This window comes from Culex pipiens, chromosome 2 (genome assembly GCF_016801865.2).
Source record: "Culex pipiens pallens isolate TS chromosome 2, TS_CPP_V2, whole genome shotgun sequence".
NCBI classification, from domain to species: Eukaryota; Metazoa; Arthropoda; class Insecta; order Diptera; family Culicidae; genus Culex; species Culex pipiens.
The window spans coordinates 104144268-104162607 of NC_068938.1; the positions used below are offsets into that span (position 1 = coordinate 104144268).

Here is an 18340-nt window from a genome sequence, read left to right on the forward strand (position 1 = left end):
TCGATAGTTTTCACATTTTATATTTATTTTTATTTATTTGCGTTAAGGACCACTTAACTCAAGAGTCATTCGGGTCCGATCACATTTTATATAAAGTTTGTTCTACTTAAAATGCCTATAAATTGGGAGATTTTTTTAAATTATGTTTCCAAAACACATAATATCAATTATTTACAAATTTATTTTTCCTTCTCCTAGTAGAAAATTGTCCAAAGAATCCGAAAATGCATTCCATTTTGACAAAGGACTTTTTTTGATTCAAAATCATGTTCATTGAGAAAATCATGACACTTTGAGAATATTAAAATGATGCTATATATCGACATTTTCTTAATTCTAGTTAACTAACTTTCTAAACTTTTCAAAATTTTCTTTTTGAGGTACTTTGAACACTTCTCTACCACGGTCAGTATGATTCTTAACAATTCCGTACGTATTTTAATTGTATTTTTCATTTTGCGGGAAAATCGCAAACCTATCAAAGTCACCCCGTTTTACGGTACTTGTTTTTTACAAAATAATGGCTTCACGCTCTAAAACTAATATAACTCATGCTTAGTAATGTTTTATCAATGGTCTGATAACTTTTTTGTGAAAATATCAGTTAAATTCAGGTGTTCCACAATTGTGGGAGGCACAATAACATTCCACAATCATGGAACAGGCAATTTAGAGGCAGTGTTTTGCTACTCTGGATAAAATAGTCTTGAAGGCAGGTTTTTGATTAAAAAGTACTAATTTTACTAGTGAAATAGCAAGAGAATGTCCAAATAAAGGTCCTAGAAATAGTAGGGTCGACAGAAAAGTTGCATTTTGCATCCTATTGACAAATTACCACAAAAGTGTTCCGAATATGTGGGATGACTGTAATCAAATCACGAACATTTTTTTCTTTCTTTTAAACAACAAAATTTGAGTTCTGCAACCCCATTTTAGTCAAATTTGAATAGTTGATTGCCTATTAAATAATAAAATGCATTTTTTAAATATTTCAACACCGCCATATTGGCCACCATCTTGGGCGTTATATTTTTTGAATCATAAAAAATAACAAAACTTCTTTTGCATTATTATTATCATGTCTATAAGAAAAAAGTAATTGTTTTGAGAATATATACATAAAAAAGTCTTTGACAATATTCATTGCATTTGAATGAATAGTACCAAACCTTTCAACACCCCTTCCCCCCTAAAATGCTACGTCTGTTCTGAATGAAGCCAAAAAGAAAGTTGATCATTCAACCATCAATTTTTTTTCTTATAAAATAATATTTCCCCGAACGTGGTCAAGCGGAAATGCCCGGTGCCCTGGAGCGCGCGCGCTAGAACCAAATAGTGGTGGTTGAGTCCAAAAAGGACGGGAAGATGACCAACCAACTACACCACAACGCGTGAAGGAAGGAAGGAAGGAAGACCCCCCTGGAGATCATCATCATCCATCCTGAACAAGGGCAAAAGATCTTGAGATCCGATTGAGCCAATTAGGGCATAGGTTAAGATATAGAGGACAGAGAATAAAAAAATATACAAATCAAGGAAAAATGTCTCGCCCTTAACCAAAAGGAACTTTCTCACACAATAAGTTTCAGACGGTGCCGGTTAAGCAAGATTCAGCAAAACATTAAGCTTATTATTCCACAAACAGAAACAGCTATTACCTTAGTCCTAACGCCAGCTGGAAAACGACGAACCGCCAAACTGGGCCGGTTTCTGGGCCGACTGTTGGGCCAGATTGCCAAACGAAACGCCCTGCGAGGACGAGCCGAGCTGCTCGAACAGGTTGTTTGATGGGCTGGTGGGGTTCGCGGCTGGCTGGCCAAAGGCGCTCGCCACAGCCGGCGGACTTCCGAAGGTCGGCTTCGATCCGAACGCTGGCGCTGCTCCGAACGCCGGTGTGCCTCCGAACGTGTGCGCTCCGCCAAAGGCCGCCGGCTTATTGAAGGCGGACGCAGTTGGGGATCCGAAACCGGACGTCGCTACGCTACCGGTCGGTTGACTGAAGGCTCCTCCGGTGGGCGCCGGAGATCCAAAACTGAAAACGAAGATAAATGTTAGTTTTGTTGTGAGAAGATCAGAGAATTTCAAGACAACATACCTGGAACCTCCGAACGCGGGCGTGCTAGCACCACCTCCAAAGATGGACTGGGCTGGTGCCGGCGAAGCTGGTTGCCCAAACGCCGACGATCCAAATCCGCCCGTGCTTCCGGTCGTGGCACTACCGAAGATGTTTCCACTGCTCGTGTTGGCACTGGCACCGAACGCGGACGACCCGCCAAATATGGAACCTCCCGTTGCTGCTCCAGTAGCAGCAGCAGGACTAGCACCGACCGATCCAAACAGTCCTCCGGAACTGGGTGCTGCGGAAGCAGCCCCACCAAAGATTCCTACGGAGGCCGCGGGCGTTGCACTAGCTGCCGCAGCTCCAAACGGACTCGCCGTGGCTCCACCTCCAAGGATTGACCCGGCAGACGCTCCTGTAGCAACGGGCGACGTCGCCGGAGTTATCGACCCAAACAAACCACTTCCGGCGGTGGCGGGAGCGGTCGAAGCCGGCGTTCCAAACGGAGAACCTCCACCAAAGATTGACGATCCCGCTCCTGGCGCGGCGGCACTGCTGCTGGTCACCGCTCCAAACAGACCCGTTGCCGGCGTTGCCGCAGGGTTAACACTTCCAAACGCAGAATCGGGTTTGGCTTCCGCGGAGGCACCGCCAAAGATCGAGGTCGTGTCCGTCTTTGGAGTCGAGAAAGCCGCTGTTCCGAAGATGTTGCTGGAGGAGGCCGGTTTGGACGTTTCCGGCGGTGTCGAGGGTGAGCAAATGTTGAACGAGCCAAACAGGTTCGACGTGGTGTCCGTGGTGGTGGTTGTTGATGCGGGTGTTGCTGAGGGTGCCGGGGTTGCCGCAGTTGTGGATACCGCCGTGGATGATACTGGAGGAACCGTTGAGGTTGTGGAGGTTGCAGCGGGAGGGGTTTTGACCTCTTCTGTGAAGGAAAAGGAAGACGGAAATATCGGAGTTACATTAATGCGTTCGATCCGGAATTTGATCAGCAATTTTCTTAGTCTTGAAAATGGTTTGAAATTTTCGAGTGCATTTCCCAAACGCCGACATCAACTTTAAGTACCTAGAATCATTTTTTTTTTCGTTTTACTAGCGTTTCCCAAACACAGATATCAACTTCAACTACCGCGTGATCGACCTTACGGAGAACATTCGACTTCCGGGCGCCGACGTCGGTTCAAACTTTCGATTTGCTCAGCTTTTCCTAAGAATGATTCCGGAAAATTAGCGGTACTTGATGTATCAGGTCTCTCACCGAAATGACTGATTGCGGACACGGTTGAGGGCTAATGGCGATACCATTGCCAACTATAGCACTGAGCGATGCAAAGACAAAGATTCTCGATGTATTACATTAGTTCAGTACTAAAACAGTCGATGGAGTGATCCAACGTAGATAGCCCGACTCTAGCTCTTGATATCGAGCCTGCTTATGCTTCCAAACCAATTCCGTCACATGATGGCGACAGGCTATCGCAAGCAGTGGTTTCCGGTGCAGTACAATAACCCCGTTGTGGACTCCTGAGTTTACAACCGCTGTGTCAAATCTCATAGCGCAAATCTGCTGAGCGATGTCCCACTTGCAGATCACATCATTTTTGACTGCCGTCGATTCTAAAGCGGTTGTTCCACTTGGCAGTTACGGCACTGCGAGAGGTTTGGATATTCCATCATCCCATCCCAAGACCAGAGGCATCGCATCGTCTTGCATCCTTTTTAACAAGCAATGAATCGAAGTATTAGTAGAAAATAAAAAGCTTATGCAGTAGGTACTTCTTCTCCTCCACAAAACTATTATGAAAAAAAAAATCTGCTCGCGAAAACTTTTCAATTTATTAACATCTTAAGCAGCGAGCTCCGCTCCACTTCGGGGGCTATTCGATCTAAAAATCGATGCCAGATCTTGAGCGGAAAACTTGGGAAAAGTCAATTTGGGGATTATCTGTCATTTGACAGATAACGTTTAGTTGTATTTGTGAGATCAAGCCCAAAAACTTTAATAAAACGAAGCTGCAGCTGAGCTGAGCGATCATCTAGGCAAGGCTGCGACCTCTGCTCAACAAAAACCAATTATTTATATCGATCCAAACATTCGCAATTTTCAGTGTAAGAACGGGCCTTGACCGATCTTATGCACATCTTATGCAAACACGCACTGCCCTTACACCTACATCTCACTCTTTGCTCTGAGTCAGTACGAGCAACACGCTAGAACACGCTTTGAGTGTTCGTGCCAGGCATGCACACCTTCTTTTCCGGTTACGCATTTTAACTCGGCCGGGGGTGGTACATTACGTAGGGTTTGATGTAAGTATAAGCGCCTAACCATTTAAAGTGTGCCTATCCACTTTCATTAAAGCAAAAATTGTTTTATTTTTAGTTTGAATTCACAAAAAATAATTGTTATTTACTGTGTATTGTTTTCTCCTGAAATCTTCCCTAGTGTTGAGTGTTTTGTTACAATTTTTGGTCCTAAGCATTTTACAAAAGTTTTGCAAAAGTTCAATACAAATATTTGTGTTGTGTCAGTAAATATAGTGGAAAAGCGTTGAGAAATAAGAGAATCAAATGAGTAAAATCGAAATCAAATGGAGGATAGTAAACAGAAGCCGCGTTAGAAAATCAGTGAAACAAAATAAACAGAAGATAGGTGGTAGTTGAGAATGAAGAGAAGAGAAACCCCGTTGTGCGATGTTTCAGGTACATCCACAGCAGTTGACTCAACATACTGCGAATCAAAACAATCACGAATCTACAATCACAAATTACTTCCCTTTCCCACATTGTCGCGCCCCTTTCTTTTAGCCGTCTCGACTTTGACCCGCGGTGGTCAAAGGTTTACGATCCGTTTCCACAGGCCACCAGCTAGGTTACACCTTGTCATCATGATGATTAAACCAAGCCAACGCGGAGGTAAGAAAATAGGACACTTGCAAGGAACCAGAGCTATACTGTCTTGATCAAGAATGATCTAACAGGACTACGGACGTAGTCAGTGACGCTCCTTCCAGGATGTTCCCTGCCTGAGCGTCAACTGAAGAGGTATCATCAGCATCATTCACCCTTGGCCAGCCATTTTTCTTAACTTAAAATCAATAAAAAATCGTTTTGTATTAAATTTAAGAATTACATAAATTATTACTGGAATTCAGGAAATAGCATTTACAATGTTGGGTATGAGAATGGGTAGAAAAAGTTTGCAAAAGACAGCAACATTTAAGCAAATAATCTTCAGTTTTCTTTTAAAAATGCTTTTGTAAATTCAAGAAGAACAATTCTTCAAGAGAAAGTGTGCCATATTATTCAAACAATCGGTAACTCAAAACATTTTTTGCTGATCGATTTAGTATCTTTGGCAAGGATTTTGGTATTGATGAGATGATTTCTAAAAAAAAAATGTAACTGTCCAAAAAAACCTCTCTGAGTTGGCCTGTACTTCAACTCCTCATCGCGACTTTCAGATCACGCAAATATAAACATAATTCTCGATACAACCTTTGTATGAGCCGTGCCAAATTTATTGAAAAAATAAAAAAAAAATAAACATGTTTGGATGTTTTTAAATTTTTGAGTAACACAGAATTTAAAAAATCAATTGACCGTGCTGCGATTTTCTGAACAACAGAACCGAAACAGTCAAAATTCTTTAAGAAATCTTAAATACCAAATATTTCCGACATTTTAAAATTGTACAAAAATACTCAAAACACAAGCACAAAGTTTCATAGCAATTTGTCCTTAATAATTTGTTTGACTGAAAAAGCCAAAAATTATCTTATAAAATACTACTGAAAACAGATTTTTGAAATTCTACCAATTGTTTTACAGTAAACATTGTAAACAGTCCGTCTCGATTATCCGAACATCAAATTCGAGTTCAGCTACTTAATTTTAGTCACTGTTGAGTGGTTGATTGCCTATTGAATTTGAAAATGCATTTTTTTCAATATTTCATTTTAGCCATTTTGGCCGCCATCTTGGATTTCAAAATGCCAAATCATTTTAAAATAGATTATGCTGGTACAAATTTTATTTAAAGGTTTTGTCTCTCCCCTTTAAAATTGGCCCGAAAAATCAGGGGGCATTTTTTTTTTCAAAAAACTTCAAAATTATAATGAAAATTTAAGTGGAATCAATTGAAATCAATTTTAGATTCATTCACCAAATTTTTGAAAATTTTAGATTCTTTATTCTTTTTTCGCTGATATTTTTGTTTTCGTAAAATTTTACATTATTTGAAAACTAATGATTGCAAAACAACTTATGTAATCAGTGTCTTGCGAACCTTTACCAAAACAACTAGTGTAATCAGTGTCTTGCGAACCTTCGTGGTGAACGGACACTAGAGCTGCGGTATTTTTTACTACCTAAGCTCAGAGTTATTTCAAAACAAAATTCACAGTCTTTTAAAAGACTACCTGAGTTATTTTCCAAAATTCTAAACAGTCTTTTCAAGACTAACCCCACCTGAAATTTTGTTGTATTTTACAAACAAAGCCATCTTTTCAAGAGAACTTTGCTTGCAAAATGCGTCAAAACAAAGGTAAAACGCAAATCTTCTGAAGATTTCGAGCCAAACATTTCATTAGGGCACAAAAGCTAAAACCGCGATTCGAGAAAATCGCTTGCAAAAAATGGACAACTTGTTTCAATTCCTATTTAAAAAATAAGCATGACTGATGGTATTTTTACTGATGATTCGATAAAACACACCATTATCCTCAACTCTGCTTTACTGCTTCTTAATTTATGTTGATTTTCGCAATAAAACTCATAATTTTAAAAAATCTCGTTATTAGGCCCTTTTAGCTTTCCAACTGCTGTTCATAATGGGCCCTTTCTAAATGCAATTTCGAAGAGAACTAAAAGGGCACTAAAGCGCTGTCACCGGATTGTTGTTTTGAATGATGTTTATGGGCCCTTTTGTTTAGTTAGAAATAATGAGGAATTCAGTGGAAATTTTGATAATTGGTGAAGTTTTATGATCGAATGGAGCAGATAAGGTATGTGAAACATTAAAATTCTTCAAAAGTGTACTGAACAGCAGCCGCGGGCCGTATTCAATATTGTATTTCGACGAAGTTTTTTTTCTGCAGAAACCCTTGGTGAAACGTTAACCAAACTTTGTTTTGAAGTGAATTAGTGTTAAGAATGTATGAAAAGTTCACTTTATAACATAGAAAGTTCCTTAACCACGAAAAATTAACGAAAAAGAAAAGGGCACAATTGAACTTTTTTTCTGGTTTGGAGTGAACATTGTTATATGCCCTTTTGTTTTTTTGATTTTTTCAATAGGAAATTGTTTGCTATCAATCTGATTCTTGGAGGGCATGTAGGGAGTGTACTATGGAGTGGAATAGTGGAATAATCCCGAATGTTTACTTTTTGGTTTTGTGCCCTAATGAAATGTTTGGCTCGATTTGGTCGTTACGTCGGTGAAGCGTTTGAACGCTAAACCGGGTAACGGAAACAGAAAAAGAAAACAGCCTCTTCTGAGGTCTGATTCTGATTCTGAATGTGAGGTCAATCCTCCAATTCCATTGACAAACAGTTTCGGTGTTTTATCCGAAACTGAAGACATGGAACCTTCTCCTCGTACTGAGCCTTCTGCCGTCGAGAAACGAGTAAAGGCTCCGCCAATTGTAGTGACTTCCGTCTCCGATTTGGCCAGCTTTCGAACGCAACTGAAGAATTGCAAGGAAACTTGCAATTTGAAAGTTTCGTTCCAGCTTGGTCGAAGAGGAGAATGTCGCTTGTTGACGGAATCTTTACAAGATCACCAAACTTGTTGGTTATTTGAAAAACCACAATCACAATTTCTACACGTATGAGACCAAGAATGCTCGGCCATTCAAGGCGGTCTTGAAAGGTCTCTCCAACGACTTGTCGGTGGATGAGATCAAAAACGAACTTAAGGTGTTGCTTGGCTTTGCCCCATCCCAAGTAATACCGATGAAGAAAAAATCAAACGGGAATATTTCTCGCTTTGGTTTGACTTCACAATTTTATCTGATTCATTTCAACAGAAATGAAATCAACAATTTGAAACTTTTGGACAAAGTTCAGTTTTTGTTCCATGTACGGGTAAAGTGGGAGCATTTTAAGAAACATGGCGGTAATGGCCAGAATCTGACCCAGTGCCGGCGTTGCCAGGCATTCGGTCACGGTACTGATCATTGCGCCATGGTTCCAAAATGCATGGTTTGCGGGGATTCTTCTCACGACAAGGACAATTGTCCCGTGAAAGAAGTCACCCAATTTAAATGTGCAAATTGTGGTGGAAATCACAAATCAAATTTCTGGGATTGCCCCATCAGAAAAAAGGTTTTGGATTCTCGTGCTAAGCATCAGCCGAAATCCAAACCGAAATTTTCTCAAAGTCAGGTTGTACCTGCATCTTTAAATCAAACGTTCGTGCTGTCTCACTCGAACAATTCTAGAAATACCCCTACCGTGGAAAAGTTAGGTAACAACAATGGCATTTCTTATGCTAACGTCGTTTCGGGTTCATCCACGAATTTTAAATCCTCTACCAATCTTTCTGAAATTGGGCAGGTACCTCAAATCTCATTTGAAAATTTTTCTGCTGGCAACGCTTTGGGATCTTCTGATCTCGGCGATGTTACGTTTGAAAAAATGACTTTTTTGCAAAACTCACTGTTTGGTTTGATTCAAACAATGAGTAATGCTACATCCATGATGGAAGCAATCCAGATTGGATTAAAATTTGCGAATGATGTTGTTCTTACCCTGAAGTTTAATCATGGATCTAAGTAATTCCATCAATATTATGAATTTTAATGCAATATATTTAATTTTCATAACGTGCATGTTGCTGTTATAACCGAAACATTTTTAAAAACTGGCACTTATTTGAAAAGTGATCCAGATTATAAAGTTATAACTAATAACCGAATGAATCGAAATGGCGGTGGAGTTGCAATAGTTATCCACCGTAGTATGACTTATAGCACGTTACGTGACTTTAAGTTAAAAGTTATTGAAAGTTTGGGCATTGAACTTGAAACTTCTTTTGGGAAAATTATGATTGCAGCTGCATATTTGCCATTCCAATGCACTGGGGAAAATAAAAATTATTTCAAAGGGGATTTGAATAAACTTACTCGGCATAGATCTCGATTTTTGATCATCGGTGATTTTAATGCCAAACACCAATCTTGGAATAATTCAAAAGTAAATTCCAATGGTAAAATTCTGTTCAGAGATTGCACTTCTGGTCTTTATTCGGTTTTATACCCGAATGGGCCAACTTGCTTTTCTTCTGTTAGAAATCCATCTACTATTGATTTGGTGTTGACAAATCAAAGTCAGTATTGTGGTCCTTTAGTGACTCATGCTGATTTTGATTCTGATCACCTCCCAGTAACTTTTTCACTTTCTCATGAAGCAGTTACCAGACCCAATAGTTCTGTGTTTAATTACCACAAAGCTAATTGGGACAGGTATCAGCATCATATTGAGCATAATTTAAATCATGATTTTGTTTTAGAAACCAAAGCTGATATTGATTCAGCCTTGGAATCTTTAACTAATGCAATTTTGGATGCTAGGAATATTGCTATTCCTAAAGTCCAAGTCAAATTTGATTCTCCCATTATTGATGACGATCTTCAGCTTCTGATTCGTCTGAAAAATGTTCGCCGAAGACAGTATCAACGTTCTCGTGATCCTGCACTGAAGCGAATTCAAAAAGATTTGCAAAAGGTTATTGACCACAGATTCACTCTCCTGCGAAATGAAAAGTACGCAAGAGATGTCGAACAAATTAAACCTTATTCCAAACCTTTTTGGAAACTTTCAAAGGTTCTTAAGAAACCTCAAAAACCCATCCCTTCTTTAAAAGATGGTGATAATATTCTATTAACTAATGGGGAAAAAGCTCAAAAGCTTGCTCAGCAGTTTGAGAGTGCTCATAATTTCAACTTGAATGTTTTGAGTCCTATTGAAAATCAAATTTCAATAGAATTTCAGAATATTGTTGAACAAGAATTTTCATCAGATGAAGTTTTTAATACGGATCTGAATGAAATAAAAACTATTATCAAAAAATTTAAAAATATGAAAGCCACTGGTGAGGATGGCATTTTTTACATTTTAATTAAAAAATTACCAGAAGCAACTTTAAGTAGCTTGGTCAAAATTTTCAACAAATGTTTTGATTTGGCATATTTTCCCAGTAGTTGGAAAAATGCCAAAGTAATTCCGATTTTGAAACCGGATAAAAATCCTGCTGAAGCCTCAAGCTATCGGCCCATTAGTTTGCTTTCATCTATTAGTAAATTATTCGAAAGAATAATTCTTAATAGAATGATGACGCACATTAATGAAAATTCAATTTTCGCTGATGAGCAGTTTGGATTTCGCCTTGGGCATTCAAGTACTCATCAGTTGTTGAGAGTTTCAAATTTAATTCGAAGCAACAAATCTGAGGGCTATTCTACTGGCGCTGCTCTTCTAGACATAGAAAAAGCATTTGACAGTGTTTGGCATAAAGGTTTGATTGCGAAATTGAAAAGGTTTAATTTTCCGATTTATATCGTGAAAATTATTCAAAATTATTTGACGGATCGTACTCTGCAGGTATGTTATCAGAATAGCAAATCTGATCAACTACCTGTACGTGCTGGCGTCCCTCAAGGAAGCATTTTGGGTCCAATTTTATACAATATTTTTACTTCTGACTTGCCTGATTTGCCCCCAGGATGTCAGAAATCACTTTTTGCTGATGACACAAGCATCTCCGCCAAAGGCAGAAGCCTTCGTGTCATCACAAGAAGATTACAAAAAAGCTTGGATATTTTCAATTCTTATTTGAAAGAATGGAAAATTACTCCAAATGCTGCAAAAACTCAACTTATTATTTTCCCTCACAAACCAAGGGCTGATTCTCTTAAACCAAAAAGTCATCACATTATAAAGATGAATGAGGTAAATTTAAAGTGGGAGGATCAAGTGAAATATCTTGGACTTGCTTTTGACAAAAACCTTACTTACAAGGATCACATTGAAAGTATCCAGGTTAAATGTAACAAATATATTAAATGTTTGTATCCACTTATAAACAGGAATTCTAGACTTTGTCTCAAGAATAAACTGTTAATTTATAAACAAATTTTCAGACCTGCCATGCTTTATGCTGTGCCGATCTGGACAAGCTGTTGCTTAACCAGGAAGAAAAAACTTCAGAGGATTCAGAACAAAATTCTGAAAATGATTCTGAAACTTCCTCCCTGGTTCAGCACCAGTGAACTTCATCAATTAGCCGAAGTTGACACTTTGGATGTTATGTCCAATAAGATAATTGATGCATTTCGACAAAAATCATTGCAGTCTTCAGCTGCATTGATCCGCTCTTTATATAGTTTATAAGTTAGTTTTAAGGTATCCCTTTTCCCTTTTGTACATGTAGGACCTCCTACATTTGAAATCACTGAATAGCGAAAGCTACAAAATTTCATGAATAAATGAAAGTTGCTAGTATTTAAAATTGAGGTGAAAAGTCATCGTTTGTGATTGGACACTCAATAATATTTTAACTGAATGAATGTACATGGAAAAAAAAAAATTGATCGTTGAAGCGTGTGACCGGTTGTGGTGATGGGATATTATCAGCCCGGGAGCATGTTGACAGCTCCCATACAAACTGAGCGTACCTCTTTTTGTGGGCCCAGTGGGCCTAAGATGGCGGCCTTTGATATCATCTAGCCAAACATTTGAAAATGGCGAATAGTTTAAATTAATATAGTTTTTGCCTACTTTCGGTTTAAAACGACAAAATAAGCATTCTGGAATCATTTTCTTGAAAAACTTGTTTAAAGATACGCCACGTTAAAATATTAGTCTCGAACAGTTGGAGGGAGCGTGCCGCGAAAGCCGTCACGAAAAAAAAGTTTCCCATGCAAATTTTGAGTTGCGTTTTTAATGGGCGGACTCCGACGAGGTCCACATGCCATCTGTCGGTGGATACGCGCAATTCACGAAAACTGTCATGTTAGGGGACGGCTGGATATTATGGTCCTGTTCAGCAACGGAGAAGGACAACCATGGGTGGTCTCTCATGCTCATTTTCATGCTCAAATGTTGAAACTGTGGCTTTATATTTCAATATTTATATTTTTTTTTTTCCGAGGGCTTCGGTTAATCGAGTCTGAACTGTGTTCTTATTTTTAACGGCGCCCATCAAGCTAAGCTTTTTGCACCACGATTTTCGGTACGCAAATTTTAGTATCTTCAAAATTATGGGAACTATCGGTTATTTATTCCCTAAAGTTACTGTCTACAAAAAAGCAGATTTTGACTCTTTTTACAATCATTTTGTTGAAGGGTTAAATCCGTAAGTTTGACAATTTTTGAAATAAAAAGGCAACAACTACCTTGGCTGCTGTGCACCCTCAAGTTGATATTGAAATAAATCATAAAATAAAAATAAATTGTTTATTGTGCTTATGAAATTCAATACTTATTGAAATAAGACTTCAAAAATCATAGCGCTGAGTAAATTTTCTATTGAACCGCGAACTTGATCGAAAAAATTGCAGCTTATCAAACATTTGTTTTTTAAACCGGGTCCGGTGGTGTAGGTAGTGGTAATCGTAGTTGCTTCTCCCTCCTCGCCAAAGAAATATATCAAGGAATAGGGGAAATCTACCCTTTCCAATCAAACACCTATCTTCGTCATATGGAGAGTTTGATGCTCGATTAAAGCTAAAAAAAATACTATTTGGGCTATAAACTTACCAGCAACAGCACCGCCTCGAGTAAGCACGCAAATGTATGCCACTTACTGGCCAAAAAGATCACATTTAATGCACTTTTGATCATAATTTGTATTTTGCGAGACCACTTCTCATCATTTTGTTGGCACACACAGTGACACACACGAGAATCCCTCAAACGCTTAATGAATATCGCCAAAATTAGCTTTTCCCTTTCGCTTACTTTTTCACGGCGCTTAAGATATGAAATTGCTTCCAACTACCGGCAACATGTTCTTTTGATCATTAGTAAGGCACTCACTTGAAGAATAATCCCGAAAAATGTAATAAATTAGCAAGCGCCATCAAAAAAACAAACGCGCCAAGTCGTTTGACGTTTCAATTTTCACTTTGCATTCCAATCGAAGGCTGAAGAAAACCGAGCGAGAGACGAAGGCAAAAAAGAACAAAGGCTGGCCGTCAACACCACCAGCAGCACAGCCAGCGATGCCAGGAAACTTTCCCTATAAATGCCACTTTTCGTGAGTGTTCGTTTGAACTGTCAGCGCAAATGGCAACACTCGACAGAGTGTTGGAAGAAAAAAGAACTAAGCCGATATTAGAAAAATGGGCGTGGCCCAATGCATTCGCCTCGATTAGAATACCCTTGGGATTTTTTTTGTTAAATGCTTGGTAAAGAAATAGAATAACTTTTAGTGAAAGTGAAAATAAACAGAAATGTTCACAAAAACTTGCTCTACTCGTTGGTGTACATGGTTTTAGTAAAATTCAAGGGAGACTCTAGATTATCCAGCATCATTCAAACACGACCGCTTATTAGGATTAAAATGGGTAGATTTCCCCTACTCAACAGAAAAAAAAAACAATCAAAGCCTAGTAGCTTGTGTCACAAATTCAAACATTATTTGCCCGAATCATTCATTTAGAATAACTAGAATAATATTCTAATAGAGAAAAGTATACGTTGAAGTCATTTAAGAGGAATTTGTCGAATTTTAACTAAACTTAAAATATTTTCCCGGGTTTTCAGTCGAATTCCCGAGTTTTTCCCGGTTTTCTCCCGATGTGGCCACCCTGGTAAAAAGCTTGTCCGGAAATTCGGGTCTCGATCGTCTCGATAGCTACGGAACCTCTTTTGATCAGCAACGAAGCAAATCCACAGTAGAGAGAAGATCAATCAAGATGGCAAAACAAAAACATACTTGAGAGAAGAGGCAATTCAACTGTGGAAACAATTTATGTACATATTGGAAATACCTTGAAAAAGGCCGTGATTACTCTCCTCTCGGTATTCAAAGGAAAAGTTACCTGTCCAGATAATTGACTTTGAAGTCCGTAATTGAGAAGTGCAAAACATAGAAATTTCCCAACATCCAAGCATGCTTTCAAAAACTCACCTTTCGATTCCGCCTTCACCGCATCCGCTTTGACAGACAAATCAGTCGGCTTGGCCGACGTCGCCGCCGTGGCACTTCCAAATCCAAACGAAAACCCGGAACTGGTCGTCGTCGTCGTCGTCGTCGCCGCCGGCTTGATCGATCCAAACAGCGCCGAACTCGTTGTCGTCACATTTGTGGAACCACTCTCTACCGACGTCGTCGTCGTCGGCGCCGTCCCACTTCCGAACGAAACCCCCGCAAAGAGACCGCCACCTGCGGCGGTGGACGTTACCGGCTTGATGCTGCCAAAGAGGCCCGTGCCGGGCGCGATCGTCGCCGTCGAAGACGTGCCAAAGATCGAGGAGGTTGTCTTGGCCACGGAACCGAACAGGGTGGGGGGTTTCGTTGTGGCGGGTGTTGCTTCCGGCTTCGCCGGATCGACCTTTTGGAGCAGGTTTGTCAGTGCGGGGAAGGCGGATTTCGCGGGTTCGGGGTCAGCGGCGGCCGGAAGTGGATCGGCGTCCTTTTTCGGCTTGTCGGCGAGCGGTTTTACGCCGGGTTCGTTTTCTTTTTCTTTGGTGAGGTTGAGGGCGGGGGTGGTTGCTGGGGGTTGCGGGACTCCGAACGAGACCGGTTCCTTGTTGGCTGCGCCGAAGGCGAAGGTTGGTTTGGGGGCGGCGGCGCCGCCATTGTTGTTAGATCCGAATGCAAGGACGGTGGCTTTTGGTGGTTCGGCGGTGTCTTTGGGCTTCGGAATGGCTTGGATGGTTAGGCCGCTGGTGCCGAATCCGTACGCTGGTGGAGGAGCAGTTGAGTCGGATTTTTCTTTAGGTTTTTGAGGAGCGACGGTTGCTTGGATGGGTTTGATGGTGGTGCTGCCGAAAAGGGTCGTTTCCTTCGGGATTTCCGGCTCTTTGGGTTTTGCGGGTTGGCCGAAAGGCGATGTCGTCGCAGCTGATGAGGGACCGAAGCTGAACACTGGCTTGCTAGTGGGGACTGGTGCAGGTGCCGCAGCAGCAGCAGCAGCAGTTGCTGAAGGTGCCGCGAAGCTGAACGCGCCGGAAGTGGCCGGTTTGGCAACGGGTGCGGCGGCGGCGACGGCAGCCGGAGCAGGTTTCGGTGCAAACGACGGCATTGCGCTTTTGGGTAGTTCAAACTTGGGCGCAGCTTCCGGTGCTTTGACCGCGACCGGTTTCGGCTGTTGTTGGGGTTGTTGAACTGGTTTCGGCGCCTGTTGTTTAGGTTTCTCCTGGTTCTGGCGCCGGGCTTCGTTGCGGCGCTCGCGTACGACCTCGGAGTTTAGGCCAACCCGGTCCGGACGACCCGCTTTGACGGTGACGATCTTGCGCTGACGAAGCGTCCTTCTCAGCGCGTCCATTTTGGCGTCCGTCATGCGCTGGGCGTCCGCCCGGATCTTCTCGCCGATGTTCATCGCGACGATGGAGTCGGTCAGCGAGTCGATGGCCGCCGTAGTTCCGTTGTCGCCGGAGAGGTCCGCCATGCGGCGGTTCTTTTCCAATCCGCGGATGTTCTCGCGCAAGCCAAGTTTCCCCTTTAGACCGCTGATTTTGTCCCGCTGGCGGTTCAGGATCTCCTGCTGCTTGGACAGGGTTTGGTACAGGACCTCCAAGCTCGGAACGTGCATCCTCCGCCGGGAGTTGACCCTGCTAGCTTCCTGGATGGCAGACCACTGCGCGTCGAGCTGTTTGTTGACGATCTGCAGCTGGTTCTCGTTGATCGCCAGGTTGTTCTGCAGGCTGGCCAACTGCCGTCGACTGGACTGACTCATGGCGTGCGTCTCCTGGAACATGTTCGGACTCGGGTGCTTGAATATCCCGTCCTTACTGTTCGCCTCCGCCACCATCGCGAACGCCTCGTTCAACCCCAGCCGCAACGCCTGCACGTCCGACGTCAGCGATTCCGTACTCTCCCTCGCCTGTACGCTCAGATCCTGCAACTCCTTCAAGTCCCTAATCATGCCCGCGGACTCCTCCTTCGTCCCGATGGCGATGCTCTGCGACTGGCAGCGACTCTGCAGGTTCGTCAGCTCCTTCTCAAACTTCCGGATCTCTTCCGTGATCATCGACCGGATCACGAAGTTGGTGTCCTCGGACGGCTCGACCGGCTTCTGCTTCTGCTTTTGCTGCGCCAAACTTCCCGACGACCCGGATCGAGCCAAATCGGCTGCTGGAGTCGGCGCAGGCGGCGTGTACGTCGGCGGAACCGTTACAAACGGTTTCGTCGGTTCCGGAGCTTGCTTCGGCGGTTGAGCGAGGGTTTGTTTCAACAGACTTGACTGAGCAGCCACTGGTTGCTGTTGCTGCGCCGGCGGCGCAAATCCCCCAATCGACCCGAAGCTCGGCGTCCCCCCAAATGGACTCGTCTTGACCGGTTCCGAGGTCGTCGTCGGCGGCGTGGCCGCAGCGAACCCCCCGAACGTGAGCGGCTTGCCGAAGGTTGGAGTGATCGTTGCGGCTGGTGCCGTCGTCGTCGTTGCCGTTGACGCGCCAAACAGGTTCATCGAGCTTTTGTTCTCACTTGGGCTGAAGAACGACTTGGTTTTGGCGATGGCCGGAGTGGAGGTGGCCCCGGTTGGGAGGGCGAAGGAAATCTCCGCGGCTTGGGGTGGTGCGGCGGCGGCAACTTGAGGGGCAGGTGCAGTCACAGGTTTGCTGAAGTCGAGCCGCTCAAACTGGCCGGAAGTGTCGTTGACGGGTCGCGGAGGTGAGCAGATGTTCGGGACGTTCGGGGTCAGGTTAAGGATGTTGAAGGAGACCAGTAGGCCGTAGGTGGAGACCATGTGCAGCATTGGCATCACCGGGATCGTTTCTTCGCCGACGAGGACCTGATGTTTGCAGCCAGTATCGAGGGCTAAACCGGCGGGGAAGGTTTCCTGTTTGTCAGCGGAGAGCGGAAGTTCCGCCCGAGCTTCGTCAGTCGTAGACCACTGGCACCAGGTCGGAGTTTCGCCGGTTTCGGTCGTGCCCAGAATGCCCACTTCCATGCTGTTCGCGGACGCCATCAACAGCAGGTTCCACGGCAGGATGTGCACCAGGAAGACCTGTCCCTTCCGGGGGCCACTCTGGCTGTAGCAGATGTCCTCGTAATTGATATAAACCGGATTGCCCACCTTCGGAGCGTTCACGATGAACAACGACGGAACGCTATCATCCGATTTGGGCATGAAAACGGCCGCAAACTGGTACGTCGACAGCCACTGAACCGCAATCACGTCGAACGCGCCCTCCATGACCCCACCCGGACAGACGATCGTCCTCGCCAGCTTCAAATCCGGCTTGTACTGCGCCAGCTTCCCGTTGGCAAACCCGACCACCAGTTGCTTCCCCTTCGGACTCCAGCAGGCACAAATCGCCCCCTCGGCCTTGTCCAACGAGTGAAACTCAAACCCGGACCCTTCCTTCAACGTGTAAACCGACAGCGCCCCATTCTCCGTCCTCAGCGAAAACATGTTGTGAATCACCGGATTCCACAAGATCTGCGTACTCCTCACGCCACCCTCCGGCGACGTCCGAATCTCGTACAACTTCCCAACCGTCGGCGTCAAAAACGACGGAACCGAGTAGACATAAACAAACGGAACCCCACCCACGACCACGTCCACCGCCAGCAGCCCATGGTCACAGCTGACCGCCAGCTGGTACGGCTCACTCGGCAACGCCACCGTCCGCAGCGGAACGACCTCGTCGATCACCTTGTCCGGCGTAATACTGCTCAGCTGTAGAACGCGCAGCTGCGGCCCCGTCGTCCCCACAAACACCAGCCCGTGCACGCTGGCCGCCGCCAGCAGGCAGCACCCGTCCCGGACGGTCCCATCGCCGGCAAACACCGGAACCTTGTTCTGCAGCTTAAACTTGAGATCCTGCGAGAAAAGCAAAAAAAAGCCGTAAACATAAACATAACCTCTCAAAATCGATGACTTCCGAAAGAACAGAAATTGCCAACGTACCGTGACGTCCAGGGCCGTCGGTGCGGGAGTGGCCATTGCGGGGAACCGGAATTGCACGGATTTTGGGCACGAGGATGCGGTTTTCGGTGCGAAATTTGAACTTTTTCGGCGAGCGCGACGCAACAAGAACTGCCGCGGGAAAACAACGTTGACGTTTGTGTGCGTGCTGAGGAGCAAGATTTTTGACGTTTTCTTT

General features: G+C 43.5%; 2 protein-coding genes across 2 annotated transcripts in view; both read right to left on the reverse strand.

Annotated features, from left to right (window-relative positions):
- LOC120428101 (uncharacterized) overlaps positions 1 to 18340 on the reverse strand; it is a 581627-nt gene that overhangs the window by 353900 nt on the left and 209387 nt on the right. The window lies entirely within an intron of this gene.
- LOC120427825 (nuclear pore complex protein Nup214) lies at positions 1600 to 18309 on the reverse strand. The gene is made up of 4 exons (XM_039592753.1): positions 18145 to 18309; positions 14196 to 18057; positions 2096 to 2984; positions 1600 to 2032 (listed from the first exon to the last, which is right to left on the reverse strand). The coding sequence occupies exons 1-4, from the start codon at positions 18178 to 18180 to the stop codon at positions 1666 to 1668; spliced, it is 5154 nt and encodes a 1717-aa protein (XP_039448687.1). The 5' UTR covers positions 18181 to 18309; the 3' UTR covers positions 1600 to 1665.

Excerpts from the sequence above, each read along its gene's own strand:
- LOC120427825 (XM_039592753.1), bottom strand. The coding sequence starts at position 18,180 with ATGGCCACTCCCGCACCGACGGCCCTGGACGTCACG. Across the intron at positions 18,058-18,144 it reads CGACGGCCCTGGACGTCACG|GATCTCAAGTTTAAGCTGCA; the intron begins GTACGTTGGCAA and ends CTTTTCTCGCAG. Across the intron at positions 2,033-2,095 it reads CCCGCGTTCGGAGGTTCCAG|TTTTGGATCTCCGGCGCCCA; the intron begins GTATGTTGTCTT and ends CTTCGTTTTCAG.